Source organism: Pinus tabuliformis, chromosome 8, assembly GCF_031772625.1.
Source record: "Pinus tabuliformis cultivar Carrire ecotype Pingquan chromosome 8, CPIR1, whole genome shotgun sequence".
Classification (NCBI taxonomy): domain Eukaryota; kingdom Viridiplantae; phylum Streptophyta; class Pinopsida; order Pinales; family Pinaceae; genus Pinus; species Pinus tabuliformis.
The window spans coordinates 1146484046-1146501559 of record NC_142294.1 but is presented as its reverse complement, the minus strand read 5'-3'; the positions used below and the strand labels follow the sequence as shown (position 1 = coordinate 1146501559).

At 38.0% G+C, this 17514-nt stretch overlaps 1 protein-coding gene across 1 annotated transcript in view; it reads right to left on the bottom strand.

The window, feature by feature from the left end:
• Window positions 1–3340: 3340 nt before the first annotated feature.
• LOC149239405 (uncharacterized) overlaps window positions 3341–17514 on the bottom strand; it is a 52897-nt gene continuing 38723 nt past the window's right edge. The window contains exons 4-8 of the mRNA XM_089373402.1: window positions 5198–5270; window positions 5043–5103; window positions 4299–4384; window positions 4089–4178; window positions 3341–3869 (exon numbers count right to left, since the gene is read on the bottom strand). Coding sequence (XP_089229528.1) covers window positions 3807–3869; window positions 4089–4178; window positions 4299–4384; window positions 5043–5103; window positions 5198–5270 — 373 coding nt within the window. The 3' untranslated portion in view covers window positions 3341–3806. The remainder of the gene's footprint in view (window positions 3870–4088; window positions 4179–4298; window positions 4385–5042; window positions 5104–5197; window positions 5271–17514) is intronic.

Genomic DNA, 17514 nt, shown 5'->3' with positions numbered 1-17514 from the left:
CGAAAGTCTTTCTTCTTCTATCCCCATCATGACAAGTGAGTGATTTGATGATTTTATCACCTCAACCTTGTCATCAAACATATGAATGGAGTGTCCTTGCTAGCAGATGTAGACCAAGGACAACAAGTTTCTCCTCAGTTGTGAGAGATATAAAACATCATGCAGAAGAAAGTTTGGAAGACCAGGCAATTTGAGCTTGATTGTGCCAAGACCTGATGGCTTGAGTTTTGATTTGGCTGCAAAGTATATTGCTCCATCAACATTGTCAGTGAATTCTTCAAAAAAATCTCTTCTAAAATTCATGTGGCAAATTTCTCCTGAATCAAGCAACCAATCATTTTTCCATAAAGCATGTGAAGCATTAAACAAGTCTTCATTTACTCCAATGTTACACTGTGCCACAACATAGTGAATGGATTCAAGTGCGTTACCTTTCTCTTTGTCATTGGCTTTACCTTTGGCTTGATTTCTTTCCTGCGCAATTTTGTCCCAAAGCAACTTGCATGTAGATGCATCATGTGATCCATCTCTATTGCAACGTATGCAATGAAAATCAGATGTTTCTCCTTGAGAGTGTCTGCCCCCCCTGCCTTTGAAATTTCTTCTTCCTCTTCCTCTTCGACCACCTCTTCCTCTGGAACAATCTTGAGCATGATTCTTCTCTCTATGTGAAAAACACACAGCTTCTTTAGAAGGCTGAGGAGTTGCCTTCTTCCCAAAATCTTTCTCTCTCAGCAAATTTCTTCACAAGGGAGTCAAAGGTAACCTTTTTGAGGTTTCCATTTGTTTGCAATGACTCAAGATAATTTGAATAAGTGGGATAAAGTGCCTTGACAAAAGCTATCTGAAGAATGTCTAGTTCAACATTAGTGACTTTGATACCATGCATAATAGACCTTACTTCTGATGCTTAGCAAGAGGATCATCATTTTGTAATTCAAGACTAAACAATTTAATCATCAATTGAACAATTTCAAGCTCAGAGTGTGAGTCATAGAGTTCCTTCAACTTCTGTAAGGCTTCAAAAGCATTTGAAAATGGTGAAATATGACGACTCACCTCTTCATTTATAGATGTTGCAATCAAGGCATAAGCCTTGTTGTTCTTGTTTTCCCAAATGGCGAACTCCTTATCTGAATTGGGCTTTTCAGGTGCATTGTCTCCTACACCTTCACAGAGTCCTTTCCACAAGTCATTGAAAATGAGAGTGTGTTTGATCTTCCTTGACCATTCTAGATAGTTATCTTTTCCGGAGAGGAATACTCCAACAATTGATACAAGTGAATGCATCTTAAAGACTATGTACTGTGTAGAAAAAATACTCTACTAGCAATATACTGTCAAAATTTTCACTTCTATTCTAGTGTATTTTATGGAGAGAGGTATTATGTAGGGATTAACACATATGGATGTTATTAACATATATCGACGAGCGATAATATGACTGTGCTAAAAAAAAAACACAGTGAATATACCGGGAGTCAACATCGTTATACCATTCGTGGTATGGTGGTAGGCCAATGTTCTGGACTAGAGGCGCTATGTAATATATGTCGGGGCGGTATGTAATATGTGGAACAACGTATATGTAAAATGGGAATCGCGGCAATTAAAAAAAACTAGAGTTGTAATGGTATTAACACTTGGTATAATCGTTTCAATATATAAATGCTTTTCAATATTACTGAAACAACGTGGTATACTGGGAGTCGGGGGATTTGTGGAGCAAGGAGGTATTAACCAGAGCGGGATTCAATGTAATGGCAGAATGGTATATGGTGTGGAGAGGCAGCGAAAACAACTGATGATTGTATGGATAGTGTGATAAAACGCAGTTACATATTACAAACATGGTATCAACCAGGCGATATGGGAAGAGATACGCAGCGTTAACGGTGATACTTCACCCAGCTTCCGCTCAATCGTTCGATGCAACCAGTCAAAGTAATGTGGTATATAACCGAACACTGAGGGAGGCAACGGAGCAACGTCAATATTCAACGGAGCCACAACAATATATGTAATACACAGTCATAGTCATAGATTGCATTCTTAAAAGCAATAAGTGTTTCAACCCTCGAAAGTTCAGCAAAAATACCATTCATGCGCAGAGAATCAACATCGTTCAGAGTCTATTTGTTGCTCGATCTCTTCTACGCATCAATGTCATAGTCCTGAGGTCAAGAGTGCAGGCAGCACACTGCCAAAAACGAGTGAGGTTCAGTTCTTCGATGAGAGGACGAAGAATTTGCGCTGGCAGAACGCAGATGTGTAAGGCTGCAGAAATGCAGAACATGGGCAAGAGGGAGTTACAAGGGCAGGAAAGGAGCCTAAAATAGTGGTTGTAACCTGGCTCTGATACCATGTCAGGCCAGGAGGTAACTCCTCAAATCGAATTGTTTATTCATTAATATTACTCATAGTTATATACAAGATGGAGAGACTCTTAGGCTTCACCTCCTGATGTCTCTTCATTTCCCATTATTTACTATTTACATTATTTACAAATGCTCACCCAATCCCAATGATTAGGTGTCAACAATTTGGAATAATACTTATTTTTTATTAAATTACAAGTGTATATTTCAGCAATTAAAATTAATCATTTAAAAAAATTATGAAAAAATATTTATTATATTTTTTTCAAAATTTTCAACATAATTACTATTAATATATTATAATTTATATTAATTTATAAAAATAATATTTAACAAACAAAACACTAATACTTAATATTTAATTATATTTGAGACAAAATACAAATTATAAATTATATTATTTTTAAAATCAACCTAAATCCATCTTAATTCCAGATCTACCAAGCATCTAAAAAGGATCAAATCTCTTGAGATCTAAATCTCTTTTAAAATAAAAAGAGATTTGATCATTCTTAACACTTGATAGATCTAAAGTTAAAATAAATCTAAACTAATTTAATAATAATCAAAAATCATTTGTATTAATGCTAAAATAATATTTCAATTTAAAATTTTGATACTGGTTCTTATTTACTTGAAATTAAAGTCTCAAAAGACTCTAAGTTTTCAAAGCCATCCCCTGCCAATTAGAAACATTTCATTCCCGAATCGATAGAATGGATTTAGGAAATGCCAAAAGCGATTTCCATCCAACTATGCTTATCATGCATTAGATAATATTCTTTTATTCAGAACTTTTGTAACCATTGTCATGTTTGAATGTGGCTAACAATAGTAAATTGAAGGTTCCTATTCTAGTGCTGACAAAATAAAAAATAACCATGAAAGTTTCTTCACAAGATAGTTCCAAAATTGTTAACCTATAGGAGGAAACCAAATGCACATGAAACGAAGTTGAGATCTGAAGCAATAATCAATGCAAATTTTGAACGTGGAAAGCAATTTCATTGTTAACAACTATCTGCTGATTATACAGCAGATTCCCCTTCCCTTCATACGAGTTACCAGTTGTTAAATGACTAGTCCAAAAAGAAACCTTGTGAACCAAAAATTCAATCTGTACCTACATACAGAATATGGAGTTGGACTTCACAGCGTCATCATTCCTTCTCGGCCTCTAAATTGAAAGTGCATGTTACAGAAAAAAATTAATTTAGACCAAATATTTATGGTAATATCTTCCTAGTATAGAGATAGTATAGAGACATATTCATCGAATCTGCAGCGTGGGAATTAAGTGCTGTTGCTTATTTGACACAACTTTTCATAAGTTACAGTTTAAGTTTTCTTATACCATGCTATCCCAACCAACAAGCACAGCATGCCCATGGTAAAAATTCCATATATATTAGCCAGCCAATATCCATATCATATGGTCAAGTATTTTAATACAGCAGCTCTAATTTTCTCCATGAATAACACCGCTTGTTCCTGTGACCAAATCATGTCATTCGCTGAGTATTAGACTTAATCCCTTATGATTATACAAAACCAATATGAACAAATTCCTTCTACACTAGTTTTATAAATGCAGAGGAATAAACAATAATATCCTGTGTGAGGTTCCCAAGGAGTAATAATCATTGTTGCATACATTCTCGGGATGATTCCAAAAACAACTGCATATGCCTGAAAAAACAGAGTATTCACCTGATTCGCAGCTTGTGCCGCTGCAATGTTTTCATCCAGAAGAGCAAGTAGAGACCTATCCAGCTCATTCTTTTCAACCATCTCCAACAACTAGACATAAACAATGAGGATATGTACCAGTGAGAACATCTCATTGTTTGAACTTAAAAATGTAGAACAGAACTTCAAAATATACCGACAAAAAAAAAGGATGAATTCCAGAGATCATACCGTGGCTTTCTTATCCTCTGATGCGAAGATCCTAGCAAGGCGATCCTTTGCTCCTATAATGTCTACCGCCATCCTATCATATGCTTCTGATTGAAAAAACATCCACATAAATATTAGCTAAATATAGAGAATCATGTCAGTTTTGGGATCCATGTTGGCTTTGTTTCTTAGCATCATTAATTCAAACAGGTCAAATAGCGACTCAGTGATTTCACAGACATAAATATTAAGCACCATGCAGTAAGTGAATGATTGACTCACTGGGATCCATGTTGGCTTTGTTTCTTAGCATCATCAATTCAAACAGGTCAAATAGTGACTCAGTGATTTTGCATGACTCACTGGGATCCATGTTGGCTTTGTTTCTTAGCATCATCAATTCAAACAGGTCAAATAGTGACTCAGCGATTTTGCAGACAGATAAATATCAAGCATCATGCAGTAAGTGAGTATTGACTCACTGCCTTTACATCTTGTCAGTTGCAGTAAGTGAGTATTGACTCACTGCCTTTACATCTTGTCAGTTGGATGAGAGTAAGTGATATTCCATGGACAAGATAGAAAGGCAGTAAGTCAATTATTGGCTTAGTGCATGGTGATTAAAATTTGCCTTTGAAGACCTGTAACTTTTACTCTCTCTAACACTATATCCCTCCTTCTCTGCTATCCCTAACGCTGACATACTAATTGCAGCTAGTTGCTTATTTGTTTGCATATTTGGCAGGAAAATGTAATATCACTCACCTATGCCTTCAGTTAAGACCTTATGCAAGGCTTCTAGCTCAACTAGTCTGTCGTCCATTTCCTGCAGCGTTGAATAATAAAATCTTGTAAATTTTAACATCCTCTAAAATACTAAAGTTCAAACACCTTAAACAATTATTGGGTTTACGAGAAACCTTTGTTCGAGATAATGCAAATCGAAGGGTAGCCACTTCAGCTTGCAAATATTCTAAAAACTCCTGATTTAACCTGCAAAATATAAATCCAAAATTTTGTAAGAAAAATAACTTTAAAAACTAGCATAATATCAGTTTAGTTGTCTTTCTCATCAAACATCCACAAGAAAAGGTCATTTCTTGGTTTCTACGAATATTTAAGAAGTTAAACATCAGCAAGGTCATTTCTTGGTTTCTACGAATATTTAAGAAGTTAAACATCAGCAAGCACTATGTCAATTTGATATTATTCATAGGCTGCATAGAACAGTAACAGGGTTGGATGTTGTAGCATACACAGGATTGAGAACTGGGTGTGGTAGTCAAATTTTCTCATGCTGCACAGGATAATTCACACAAACAGTCTTGTAAAATAAGACTGAAAGTGATTTATAGTAGTTTGACAATATTTTAATATCAACGCATGCAGAGACATACAAAGTATGAAATATCTAATACACAAGTGATATATCAATGAGCTAATTACAACATTGCAACTCATTCCTTCAAATCCGAGAGAATATTATCGAGCACAACCAGCGCAAGGCTTCAGTTCTCGTCTTTTAAGATAGATGACCTCTAAAACTGACTGCAAGGGATAAATTTACCACCCAACCATAGCATAGTAATAACTCTCTATAAATCTCTTGCAATTTTACAGCCACAAAACCCCTGTTAGCCACCTAACTAGATGAGAAACCTAATCTATCGGGCTCACCATCTTTCATCATTCTATAGATATCCATTTCTAGTGTTGCTACAGTCTAGATCCACAGATGATTTGTACATTAGGTAAATTTTGATATCAAAAATAGGCCCCAAAACAAAAAATGTACTAACAAAATCAACTTTAAAAAAACCAATAAGATTCAATATAATGTCATCCCAAGGGATAAATATTTTTGGAGAGGGAAAAAAAACTATTTTTTAATTGTATTTTCAGCTTATCTCTTTATAGGTTTATTCAAATGTTATGTGTAAGCGGATGTAAAATTAAATTCAGCATCCAACGAGTACACACTCTACATATTTTTAGTAGATCCACACTAGAAAAAATTGAAAGAAACATATTTTTTCATGTATTTCCAAATTTTCCTGTTGTGGGTCTACTGAAAAGTATGCAGATACTCGTTGAATACAAAATTTAATTCCGCATCCAATGGGTGCCTACACTTAATATTTGAGTAAACCTATAAAGAAATAAACTGAAAATACAATTGAAAGCAAAAATATTTTTTTCCCTTTCCTTTAAAAATTCATAACTCTTATTTTAGTATTTTAACTATTATTTTATTATTTTCCTTAGGAGACCTATTTTAGACCTCAAAATTCCCATAATGACCTGGTATGGATCCCTCAAATGGAAACCATAGAAAATGTGGCCTTTAGAGATTTGTGTTGTTTCCTTGAAAATGAAAAAAAAATTGTTTATATAAGAATGTGTATATATTAGTGTTCCATGGGGACACACCCCCATGTTTCCAAAGCTCCAAGGATGCATGGACACTTGCCCATACCCCCCTTCATGGGAAACACATGGGAAAATGTTTCCCAATGTGAGTGATCTGTTTCCTCAAAAAGTGGACATCTGGGCATCCCTTCCAGAGTTTTTGACCAACAACCCATGAAGATAGAACAAAGATGGGATAGGTGCTTTGAGGAATCTGTAACCTTGGTAATCAAGAGTGATATTAAATTTGTAAAACGATAGAAAATGTAAGATCAAGGTCACATACTTCAATTTTTAACATTACCTTTAATTGTTTCAAGATGTTTGAGAGTGGTTCCAACCTCATCGAATTTCATACATAGAAAATAAAATTCCATATCCCATTCATAATTTAGCAGACTTGACAGTTTTCAGGATTTTAGAATTGCCATGATTAAAATGTTTCCACTGGATTGCATAATGATGAATTTTCATGCGATGAATTGTTATTGTTGGGATTTTATTATTATAATGTTTATTTTTATAATTTTTTAGATGGTAACCCCTATGCTAGGGATCTTGATGTCCCCTCACCCCCCTAAATTTTCCTAATATTTTGGGTTGCTCCCACATCTCCTCCTTTTGCATCCCCCTAGCTCCTATACTCCCCCATCTTGGAAGCCTGGTGGAACATAGGTATATATAGCCTAGTGGGTTAGCTTAATTGGTTTGAAATGATTGTTCAAAGAAGAGCTCCCAAGAGGTCACAAGTTCAAATCCAGGGGGTCCCACAATAGTCAATTTGTCATCCATTTGGAAATTCTAGGGAAGAAGGGGGATTGCTCCACAAAAATGTTTGCCTGGACTTCGTGTTTTACTAACATTTCCAAATGAAGGTAATGATCATGATTTGCTTGATTTCATTAGAATATATCATGGGTATCCTGATTTAGCTTTATTACATGTTGCATCATTCATTGAATCACCCCCCCGCCCACCTCACTTCAGCCCTGGAACCATGGTTCAAACAAGAACACTTCAGAGCGTGCCTCAAACCTTTTAGGCATGCTCCCTGCCAATTTGGGATCATGGCACTCCCAAGGACACTCTTGTTAACACTTTTTCAATGGGGATACCTATATTGTGGCATTTTTTCAAACCATTGTAGCCTAAGGTCACAAGTCAAAAGCCATGCAATAACCATGTGAACCCCTATATAAGGTATCCTATACCTTGGGTCATGGCGAGTCATGTTTTGGTTGAACAATGGTTGGTCCCTTTGAGTTCATTTCAGGTTCCTTTATTCTTGGATAGGATTGGAGGACCTTGGATGAGCTTACTTGAGGACTCATGGTTTTATGAGAGCTTAGTTTTGTAGGTGTGATCACCAGTGTATAGACCAGCCTAGCCTATGTCAAGGTGCATCTATGTCTTTCCACATGGTTATGAGTCTATAGAGTTTGTAGGATGCCTTGGCTTTGGTGTCGTATCCCTTAAATGTTTGTTAAACATGGAAGACTCACAGTAGGTGACATTTCATGCTTCCTAAGGCAATTTACATTTTCCAATGCAATGTGGTCTTGGAAGTCAAAAAGTCAACAGGATCTCATATTATAGAGCTCAGTGAAAGTATAACATGCCACATGGGATTTTTCCATTTGGTGAAGGTATTTTAAAGATATGGCTAGTCAAAGTTGGTCAAATAGGTGGCATAGGTTTCCAAGGAGCAAAACAAGGAGAGCGTAGGGCAAATTTTCACATGCATCATGTCAAAAGTGCTCTAATCAACAAGAGGAATAAAACCCATGTTTCAAATTTTTCAAATCCTTGAAGGCATTAGAGATCATCCACTTGGGCGTGATGAGATGGATAGATAGGTTTCTAAGTGGCATAACCAGGGAATATTTTGTTAGAATTTGAAATATAATATATCAAAATTGGTCTATAGAATGAGAGGAACAAAATCCATGTCTCAATTTCTCCAAATTCCCAAAGGCGTTAGAGATTCAACTCAGGGCATGATGACATGGAAGATAATGATGATGTGGCAATGTAGGGCATAATTTGGTCAAACGAAGCAAGACCCAGATGAAATCAGATTGAGTTATAGCAAACCAAGGTGGAAAAATTAACAAATTCATCAAGACGTTGGAAAACTTGAAAATTGTGGTCAAGTTCGAGTAACTATGCATGGAAAAGTCAAGTCAAAGGGCGAGATAGTTGTTGGAAACGTCAAAGAGAACATCTGAGCACTAAAGGATACTATTCTTCATCTTGTTGACTTATAGATCCTTTGCAAGTGGAACGTTGGGCTTCCTTAGGCTTTGTGAGAGTCAATTTGATCCCTTAGTGAGCAAGGTCATGAATTTAATTTAATATTTTACTATAAAATCATTGTTTCCAAAATGTAGATGACTAATAAATATTATTTTATGAATGAGTCAAACTAGTTGTTATTTAGCCTTTAGAAGGCTAGCCTCTCCTCTAGTAATGTTGTTCACTGTGAGATCATTTAATACCATAATACAAAGAAACCAGTTTGAAAAAATTATTCTCTTATTTATTGAGTATTGAGTTGATTCTTCCATTATATTCCCTCTTGATTTTTCACCTTTATCATTATGCTTTTATTAACTTTGTTTTGTAGGTATATTTCTTCCATCACAAGAATGAGGTAAAGATACATTGAGGGACAGAGGATCACATGGAAAATAATATTTCCATATGACCCTTTGTTAGTCACTAAGAATACAATTTTCCAGGTATTGAACAAGCCCTCTAGGGGGAATCTCCATCCGGAATCATGGGCTATTAGCACTATTGTTTCTACTTTGGTTGGGGCATCTCAAATTTGCAGGTCCTCCTAGGAAATTAGAACTTCCTGTGGACAATTTCAAGGCCGAAGGAGTGGGATAGTTGTTGGAAAATCAAGGCATTTGTAGATTTTCCTTACTTGATAATTACTTGTGATATTTGTTGGCATTTTATTATTATGTTTTACTTCTTCATCAAGTAATTATCAAAACATGAAGATCACAAAACATAACGAACACAAGATATAGGCTCCACGCCGAGGCAAAACCCCACAACTGGGGAAAACCTGAACAAACCTCTTCTTATAGAATCAGATCAAGATGATACCAACAAGACCCAAAGACCAAGACAACTTCCTTCATAAGATCTCCAAGTCAGTGCTCCTCCCAAGTCATAGTCAAAGGTAAGCTTCTTCAAACTTCAATCAAACTGCGAGATCATATCACTGTCAACTTCAGAAAAATTTTGACCTTGCTACAAATTGCAAACTTCTTCAAATTTTTGGCCCTGTCACAAAGTTGCGAACTGCTTCAGATTTTTGGCCTTGTCATCAAAAATTCAGAGAACTTGTTTTTCCTTCCACAGAGACTCGCATATCCTTTCCATTGTAACTTGCATTACATTACAAAACCTGAACAAACTACCTATGTTTTGGAGGATTCATGCCTATAAATAGTTGTTCTCACATACAAGCATACACATCCCTTTGAGTGAGCCGACTTGATCATCTAAAGGGCCAACTTGGTCTTATGGAGGTCAACTTGACTCTTTTTTACTAAACAAAATTTATTTTTCCTTTTTCTTACAAAGAGTCCAAATGAACTTTGACTCAAATTTAATTCTTTGACTTAATCAAAACCTAGAAGCATGAAGAACATGCTTAACCTAGACTTGAGCATGAAACCCATGCTTGAACAAATAAAATTATTTTTCTTCTTTTACATAAAAATACAAATTGATACAAGAATGAAGACCAAACCTAGTTACTTTACCAATACTCCCTCTCAACTAGGAGGGTATTCATAATGACTCTATAGGTCTATCTCAAGTTGAAATATTTTCATAAGAAGGGATCCAGATTGATAAGCATTAATGATCATCATAGTCAAAATTGTCACATTACCAAGGCCTTGACAGGTACACTCTATCTCTCACAAGATCAGAGCACAATGTTGGGAGGCATTCCATGGGACACCACACCGCCTCACCGAGGTACATACTCCACCTAGGATACCTGGAGTATATATTTTACCGGACCATTTCCCTCAAGGAAATGTTTTTTCCATTGAACCATTCTTATCCAAGTCCATGTACTTGACTTAGAATCTCCATCCTAATCCATCATAGTACATGAATCAAGAATGTATGTCCAAGATGCTTATCCAATCCACCATTCTCCTTATCCATGTCCATGTACTTGACTTAGGATATCAGTCCTAATCTGTCACAATACCTGACACAAGGAGAACCATGCTAATTCAAATCATCATTCTCCCTATCCATGATGCATGCACTAGACTTGCAGCTGTTAGTCCTGGCCTAGTACATGACACAGGGAGAACCAGTGTCCAACCTTACTCCCTCTCAACCTGAGAGGAGAAATCCATGCTCACTCCCTCTCAACCAGGGAGAATTCATCAACAAGCCTCAGCTTGTGTCAGAAGTACTCATACTTCCCTTACATCAACTAGCATTTATAATTGTAGCTTTCTCAACTAGCCCTCTTATCACTGAGATTGCTCATCTTGCAACTCCTAGGGCTCCAAATCTGCCTCCTAACAGATCATTATCCTGTACTTGAGGTCTTCACCTATAGCATCTAGAACTCTGTCCAACACTACTTCCTGCACTGCTTCTTACCTTGAAGATAATTCATCACATAGTTCTGATCATCTCAATACTAGGTCAGCCAATCCATTCTTCAGTCAAATTGGCTAACAACACAGCTCTATAATCTCACATAATTATGCTCTCTAGCTGCTATTTTCATCTTTCCAAAATAGCCAACTTTTAGGGTCTTCAAATAATCCTTCTTGTCAGTCCTTCCTCTAGGATGACTGTCATGAGGGTTTTTGTGCACAGCTCTTATATTGACAGTCTTGAGGGCACCAATCAAACTGCTTTCCAATATCTCCAAGATTTCTATCATAAGGTGTTCCAAACACAACCCACTTTATAGTGAGTGTCTACTGCTTTACTGTCCTTACAAATCTAGCTGATTCTTGCACTTCACTGTACAGAGAGCTTCTTCAAATCTGCCCTCTAAACATCCTTCAAATTTTGAAAGACTACTTCTTAGGGTTTCTTCAAAAGTCAATCAATGTACAGCCCACTTGATGTGACAAGTTTTCCACTTGTCCACAACACTTAGGCCTTACCAATCAGCCACTTACAGTCCTCCAATTATTGTACATATGCCACTTCTTTATTTGTCCAAAGCCTGATTATGCAAGCCCTACCTTGTTTCCCATCTGCATTCACCACAGTACATTCTCTGAGGTTGAATATGGCCCACTTGAAGATTAGTATTCCCTCAAAACAGTGTGGTCATACCTCTCTTCATTTAGGGTCTCAGCCTCCCATTCTATGCACTGTTCACAGAGTTTAAGACAACCCTTTAAGGGCAACACATCATTTGAATGATCCCTAAACTAGGGCACAATCAGAGACATCTTCTTGTTGCCTTCATAACAGCCTTAAGATGCTCAACAACAACTATCCTAAACTAGGACAACACATCCTTTAGCAACCAATCAACTTGAAGACATCAAATACATACCTTTTACACCTTTCTAGGTTTGTGCATCTGTTGTAGAAACTCGGCCAGGTTAGGGCTTCTTACCAGTCCACTTCAGCCCTACCAATCTACTCCAAAAGTCCCTCTTCTAGTTGTGGCCCTCCTCTGCCTTCAAGCCACCTTCCTTTGCTGGTTCCAAGGCTATTTTCCAACCCCGGTTTAGGCCTTCCAACCCTCTTCCCAACAATCAAAGATATCTGCAACCTGCTACAGAGGTTTGTACCATTAAAACTTGCACAAGAAACAGCCCAGAAATGATGCTCTCCTACTTGGCCCTGCTCCTGATCAACTTGGTCCTCAAGACAGTCACAAGAAGCACCAAAACAGACCTTTCTCACCTTCGCTTGAGCTCCTCTTGATCTACGGCCTATTTCAAATGTCTTCCTTATGAAATATTGCACATGGATGTATCTGACTACAGCCTCCTTAGTAGCCTATTTCAACCTTCAAGCTTGGTCTTCACATGGACTACATGTCATTTTTAGAAAGAAATTGTATATCACTGAAGGTGACCCACATGGTCTTGCTTAGATAGAGCAATTTGGATCTCATTGTAATTAGAGTAGCATTGTATCATATGCATTGTTTTTGAAAAAGACAACACATATGTTGTAACTTTGCATCAGATCTCAGGAGAATGTTTTTATTGACCTCAACAAACCTAAGAGTATAGGATAAGCAAACCACTGTAGTCTTAGATGCCAACCATAGGTACAAAGATGATCTTTGAATGCCTCAGAGTGTGAACCATATATCATTTCCTTCTTGTAACTCCACGTTTGTTACCTCAAAATTCGGAATATTGCATTACGGAAACTTTGGATCTGACTTCAGACTGAATTGTTTATCATAGGAAACTTCGGATGATACAAATGTTTTGTATCACAGTAATAGATCCTTGCATCAAAACAATAGTTTAATGTATCATTTTGAGGATAACATGCATCATTGTTTTAGGCTTGACTCATATATTGGAATTTGTATGGGATCAGAACTTCACATCAGAAGAGAATTCTCATAGTAGTCATGAAATCAACTCTTCCATCAGACTTGGATTCATGGGTAAAGATCTCAGATTGCATTTTAGATAAACATGACTTCATTTCAGAGGGAACTCGGATTTCCTGGAACGAGAACTTTTATACAATCTACCAGCTTCATAGCTTGTTGCTTCTTTTGGATCCTTCTTGTAGTAGAACAGTAGTCTTTCTTCCCTTTTTCAAAATGCCAACAAGCTGTGATCTACCAACCTAAGCTCTGATACCATGTTGGAAAAGCAAGGCATTTGTTGATTTTCCTTGCTTGATTATTACTTGTGATATTTGTTGGCATTTTATTATTATGTTTTACTTCTTCATCAAGCAATTATCAAAACATGAAAGTCACAAAACATAAAGAACACAAGATATAGGCTCCATGCCAAGGGAAAACCCCACAACTGGGGAAAACCCGAACAAACCTCTTCTTATAGAATCAGATCAAGGCGAGACTTCCAAGACCAAGACAACTAGTTCCATAAGATCCCCAAGTCAGCCCTCTTCCCAAGTCACAGTCAAAGGCAAGCTTCTTCAAACTTCAATCAAACTTCAAGATCATATCACTGTCAACTTCAGACAGATTCCGGCCTTGCTACAAATTGCAAACTTCTTCAAATTTTCGGCCCTGTCACAAAGTTGCAAACTGCTTCAGATTTTCGGCCCTGTCATCAAAACTTCAAAGAACTTGTTTTTCCTTCCACATAGACTCGCATATCCTTTCCACTTAACTCGCATATCATTACAGAACCTGAATGAGCTGCCTATGTTTTGGAGGAGGATTCACACCTATAAATAGTTGTTCTCACATACGAATAGACACGTCCCTTTTGAGTGAGCCAACTTGACCATCTGGAGGGCCGACTTGGTCTTATGGAGGTCAATTTGACTCTTTTTGACTAAACAAAAAATATTTTTCCTTTTTCTTACAAAGAGTCCAAATGGACTTTGACTCAAATTTAATTCTTTGACTTAATCAAAAGCTAGAAGCATGAAGCACATGCTTAACCTAAACTTGAGCATGAAACCCATGCTTGAACAAATAAAATTATTTTTCTTCTTTTACATAAAAATACAAATTGATACAAGAATGAAGATCGAACCTAGTTACTTTTCCAACAATAGTTTCAGCTCCAGCTCACTCTTTAGTCTCGAAAGGGAAAAATCAACAAAGAAAGGGTTGTGATCACAACTCTGCAAACTACTAAAGATAAAAGGCAAAGGTAAAACCTCACTCTCCAACCCACTATTTATTTAAAAATTCCAAAATTTGTCCTTTTATTTTAATTACTAGCTTGCTGAAAATTGTACATCTTTCTAGCTAGTAAACTCCTTGGGTTGTTAGAGCTTAATTTCATATTTTAAACAAGGGAAAGATATATCTGTTTCTCGAGTTTTATTTGTCATACATTACACAAATATATCTAGTTTATGTGTGCAAATCTGTAGGAATACATTGATGTATCGATTTTTTAGATTGCAGATTTCACTCAAAAACAATTCAACAAGGCTTTGTACTAAAGTATCTTATATTAGTCTTGTTTTAGCTTAGATTTATTATTATAGTTTATACTTCAAATATGTAGCTTAAATCATTTATTTCATCCAAATAAAAATTTCATTTACAATGGAAATAATTTTTTGGGTGGATACCCAAGGGGTTTTTAACTCCAAGACCTCTAAAATTGAACTTTTAACTTGTGGAAATTCGATTATATTGCAGGTCCAAGGCTTAAAAGTGGACTAAATTGACCAAGCTTTAGTATTTTAACCTCTCCACCCCTAGATTTAAGATATATATGTGTTTCAACACTTTAGGGTGGTTTATCAAGGGGTTTGCTTACTAACTTCTACATTTTTTGCAAAATTTACAAACCTGCTAAAGACAGGGATCAAGAAAAATTACAAAAGAACCCTCCTAACCAAGTATTCAATTCTAGAATGCTTATATATTCGGCTAGAGGGATGGAGCTCTGGGCGAATTACCCTAGCAGGGGATACGGTTAATCAGGGTTTACTGCAAACACTGTAACCTCCCGCTGACCTTTCGCTGGCACCCTCCGCTACCTACTGCCCTCCACCTGTGCCTTCTGTTCTGCTTTCCGACGGTTACGGTCCCTGTTTTCCAGCAGCAGGATGGATGATATGGATTTAGAAGCAGTCGATTAGTCTCCGGACCCTAATCCCAATCAACCTATCTTTTGGCACCCTAACCCTACGCCGGCCCTAACTGCACAACGCTCCTCTGCAGCTCCATCTCTTTTGGTCTCATCTCCGGTGGTTACCCTTCCCGAGCAGTCCGCACCCTCCCTCCCTTTAGCGAACCTCTCCATTGACTCCCCGACACTCGATTTTCCCCCACTCTCACCTGGGACCCTTCACCTCCTGGCTGCTTGTTCGCCCCCTTCCCCGTCTTTCGAACCCTCGCCCCCTGCAAACTATCTTCTTTCGGTAAACCCTACCCCTTCCCCTGGTCCTGATCCTCCTGTGGTGACTGTGCACCAGACCCTGGTGTTCGGTGCCCCTACCACTACAACGAAGGCGCCTCCTTCGACTCATCCATCTCGGTTTTTTGAAATCTCGGTCGTTAAAGTACGAACCGCAGCACAACAATTACAACAGGAGAACCTGAGCCCTACAGATCCTCTGCAGGACCATCCTACCACGCCCAGAACTGGGAAAAGGAAAATTAAGTGTGTGAAGACCTCTGGAAAAGATTTCACAATCAAATTTGGGGAAGGTTTATCCATGGGAGAAGTTGCAGACACGGCCGACAAGGTTTTGGTGGGTAGGGTTCGTGGACGAGCCTACTCTGCGGAACGACTCGGGCTTTGGGTAAAAGAAATCTGGGGCCACATCTTCAAAGAGTTACCTGATGTGCAGATCTTGCCCCGAGGATGGTTCGCGCTCCATTTCGCTCTGGAGGATTACACTAATATGGCGCTTGCCAAGTATTTCCATATTGAAATGGCCCCGGTTTTATTGAAGCGATGGAGCCCACTCTTCGACCCGAAAAGAGAGCAGATCAAGGCAGGTCCTTTATGGGTTAGATTGCCTAGTCTACCACTACAATACTGGTCTGAAGATGTTTTTGTTCGTATTGGGAATACCCTTGGCACCTACTTGGACTATGATAAGTCATACATTCAATCAAAGAATCGTACTCTGGCTCGCATCCTAGTGCACCTGGATACTCAGGAAGGGTTGGAGGAGAAAATAACCTTGCAATGGCGGAATTTCACAAGGATCCAAATCCTTGACTATGAAGGAGTACCCTTCAGGTACCTCCGATGCCACAAAGTGGGACATCTTTACAAGGAATGCCCACTGGTAAGAAAGTCTCTCGATCCTCCGTTGGGCTCTGAAGGTGGGATGTGTAAGACTTCAGCATCACTCCCTGAGCAGACTCCAATAGTAGCAGCGCCCTTGTCCGAGAAGGATTCTACTACTCAGAGGGTTCCCGTCAGTGTCCCACGTCCACCTTTCCCACTGATGACCAGATCAAGGACTGCTACAGAGGTTGCTCGCACCTTGAGTACTCCTCTTTTTTCGCACTCTGTTATTTCATCTTCTATTGACTGCACTACATTGCATCTGCAAAATGCATCTGTTCTGGATCAGCCATGTTCACATCCTTCCATCCCTTGCTCCCTTACCTCCCATCAACCTATTTTCTCTACCACCCTGTAGGAATTTACAGGGTGAGTTCCTCAGACAGAACACCAAAGGACACCGCTCACACACAGATCACAGATCAATACATCAATATTTTGACGTGGTTAAAACCCTCAAAGAGGGAAACAATCCACGGCCTGAGCCAACGCGGCCACTTCAGGCAATTTATTAATAAAAGAATGAAAATTTACATAAGCTTCTCTCATGGATGGGTTAACCTACAAATGACCCTCCATGCTCTTTAAATAGAGATCATGGACCAATCGGGTGTTAAGCCACGGATCAAGTGTCGGTAATACCGAGAGAATGAACCGTCGGATCACTACATATCGTGACCGCCGGATTGTAAGTTACAAAATGTACATAGTAAAGAAACACACTTTACCTAACTCTATACTAGACCAAGTTATACTTAACTATTTCCTATGTGTCGGAATATCCTAACATCCCCCCTTAAGAACAACTTGGGATAGGATTGAAGGATTTACAAATATGACACAATAGGAGAAGGAGGCACTAGAGCCTATCC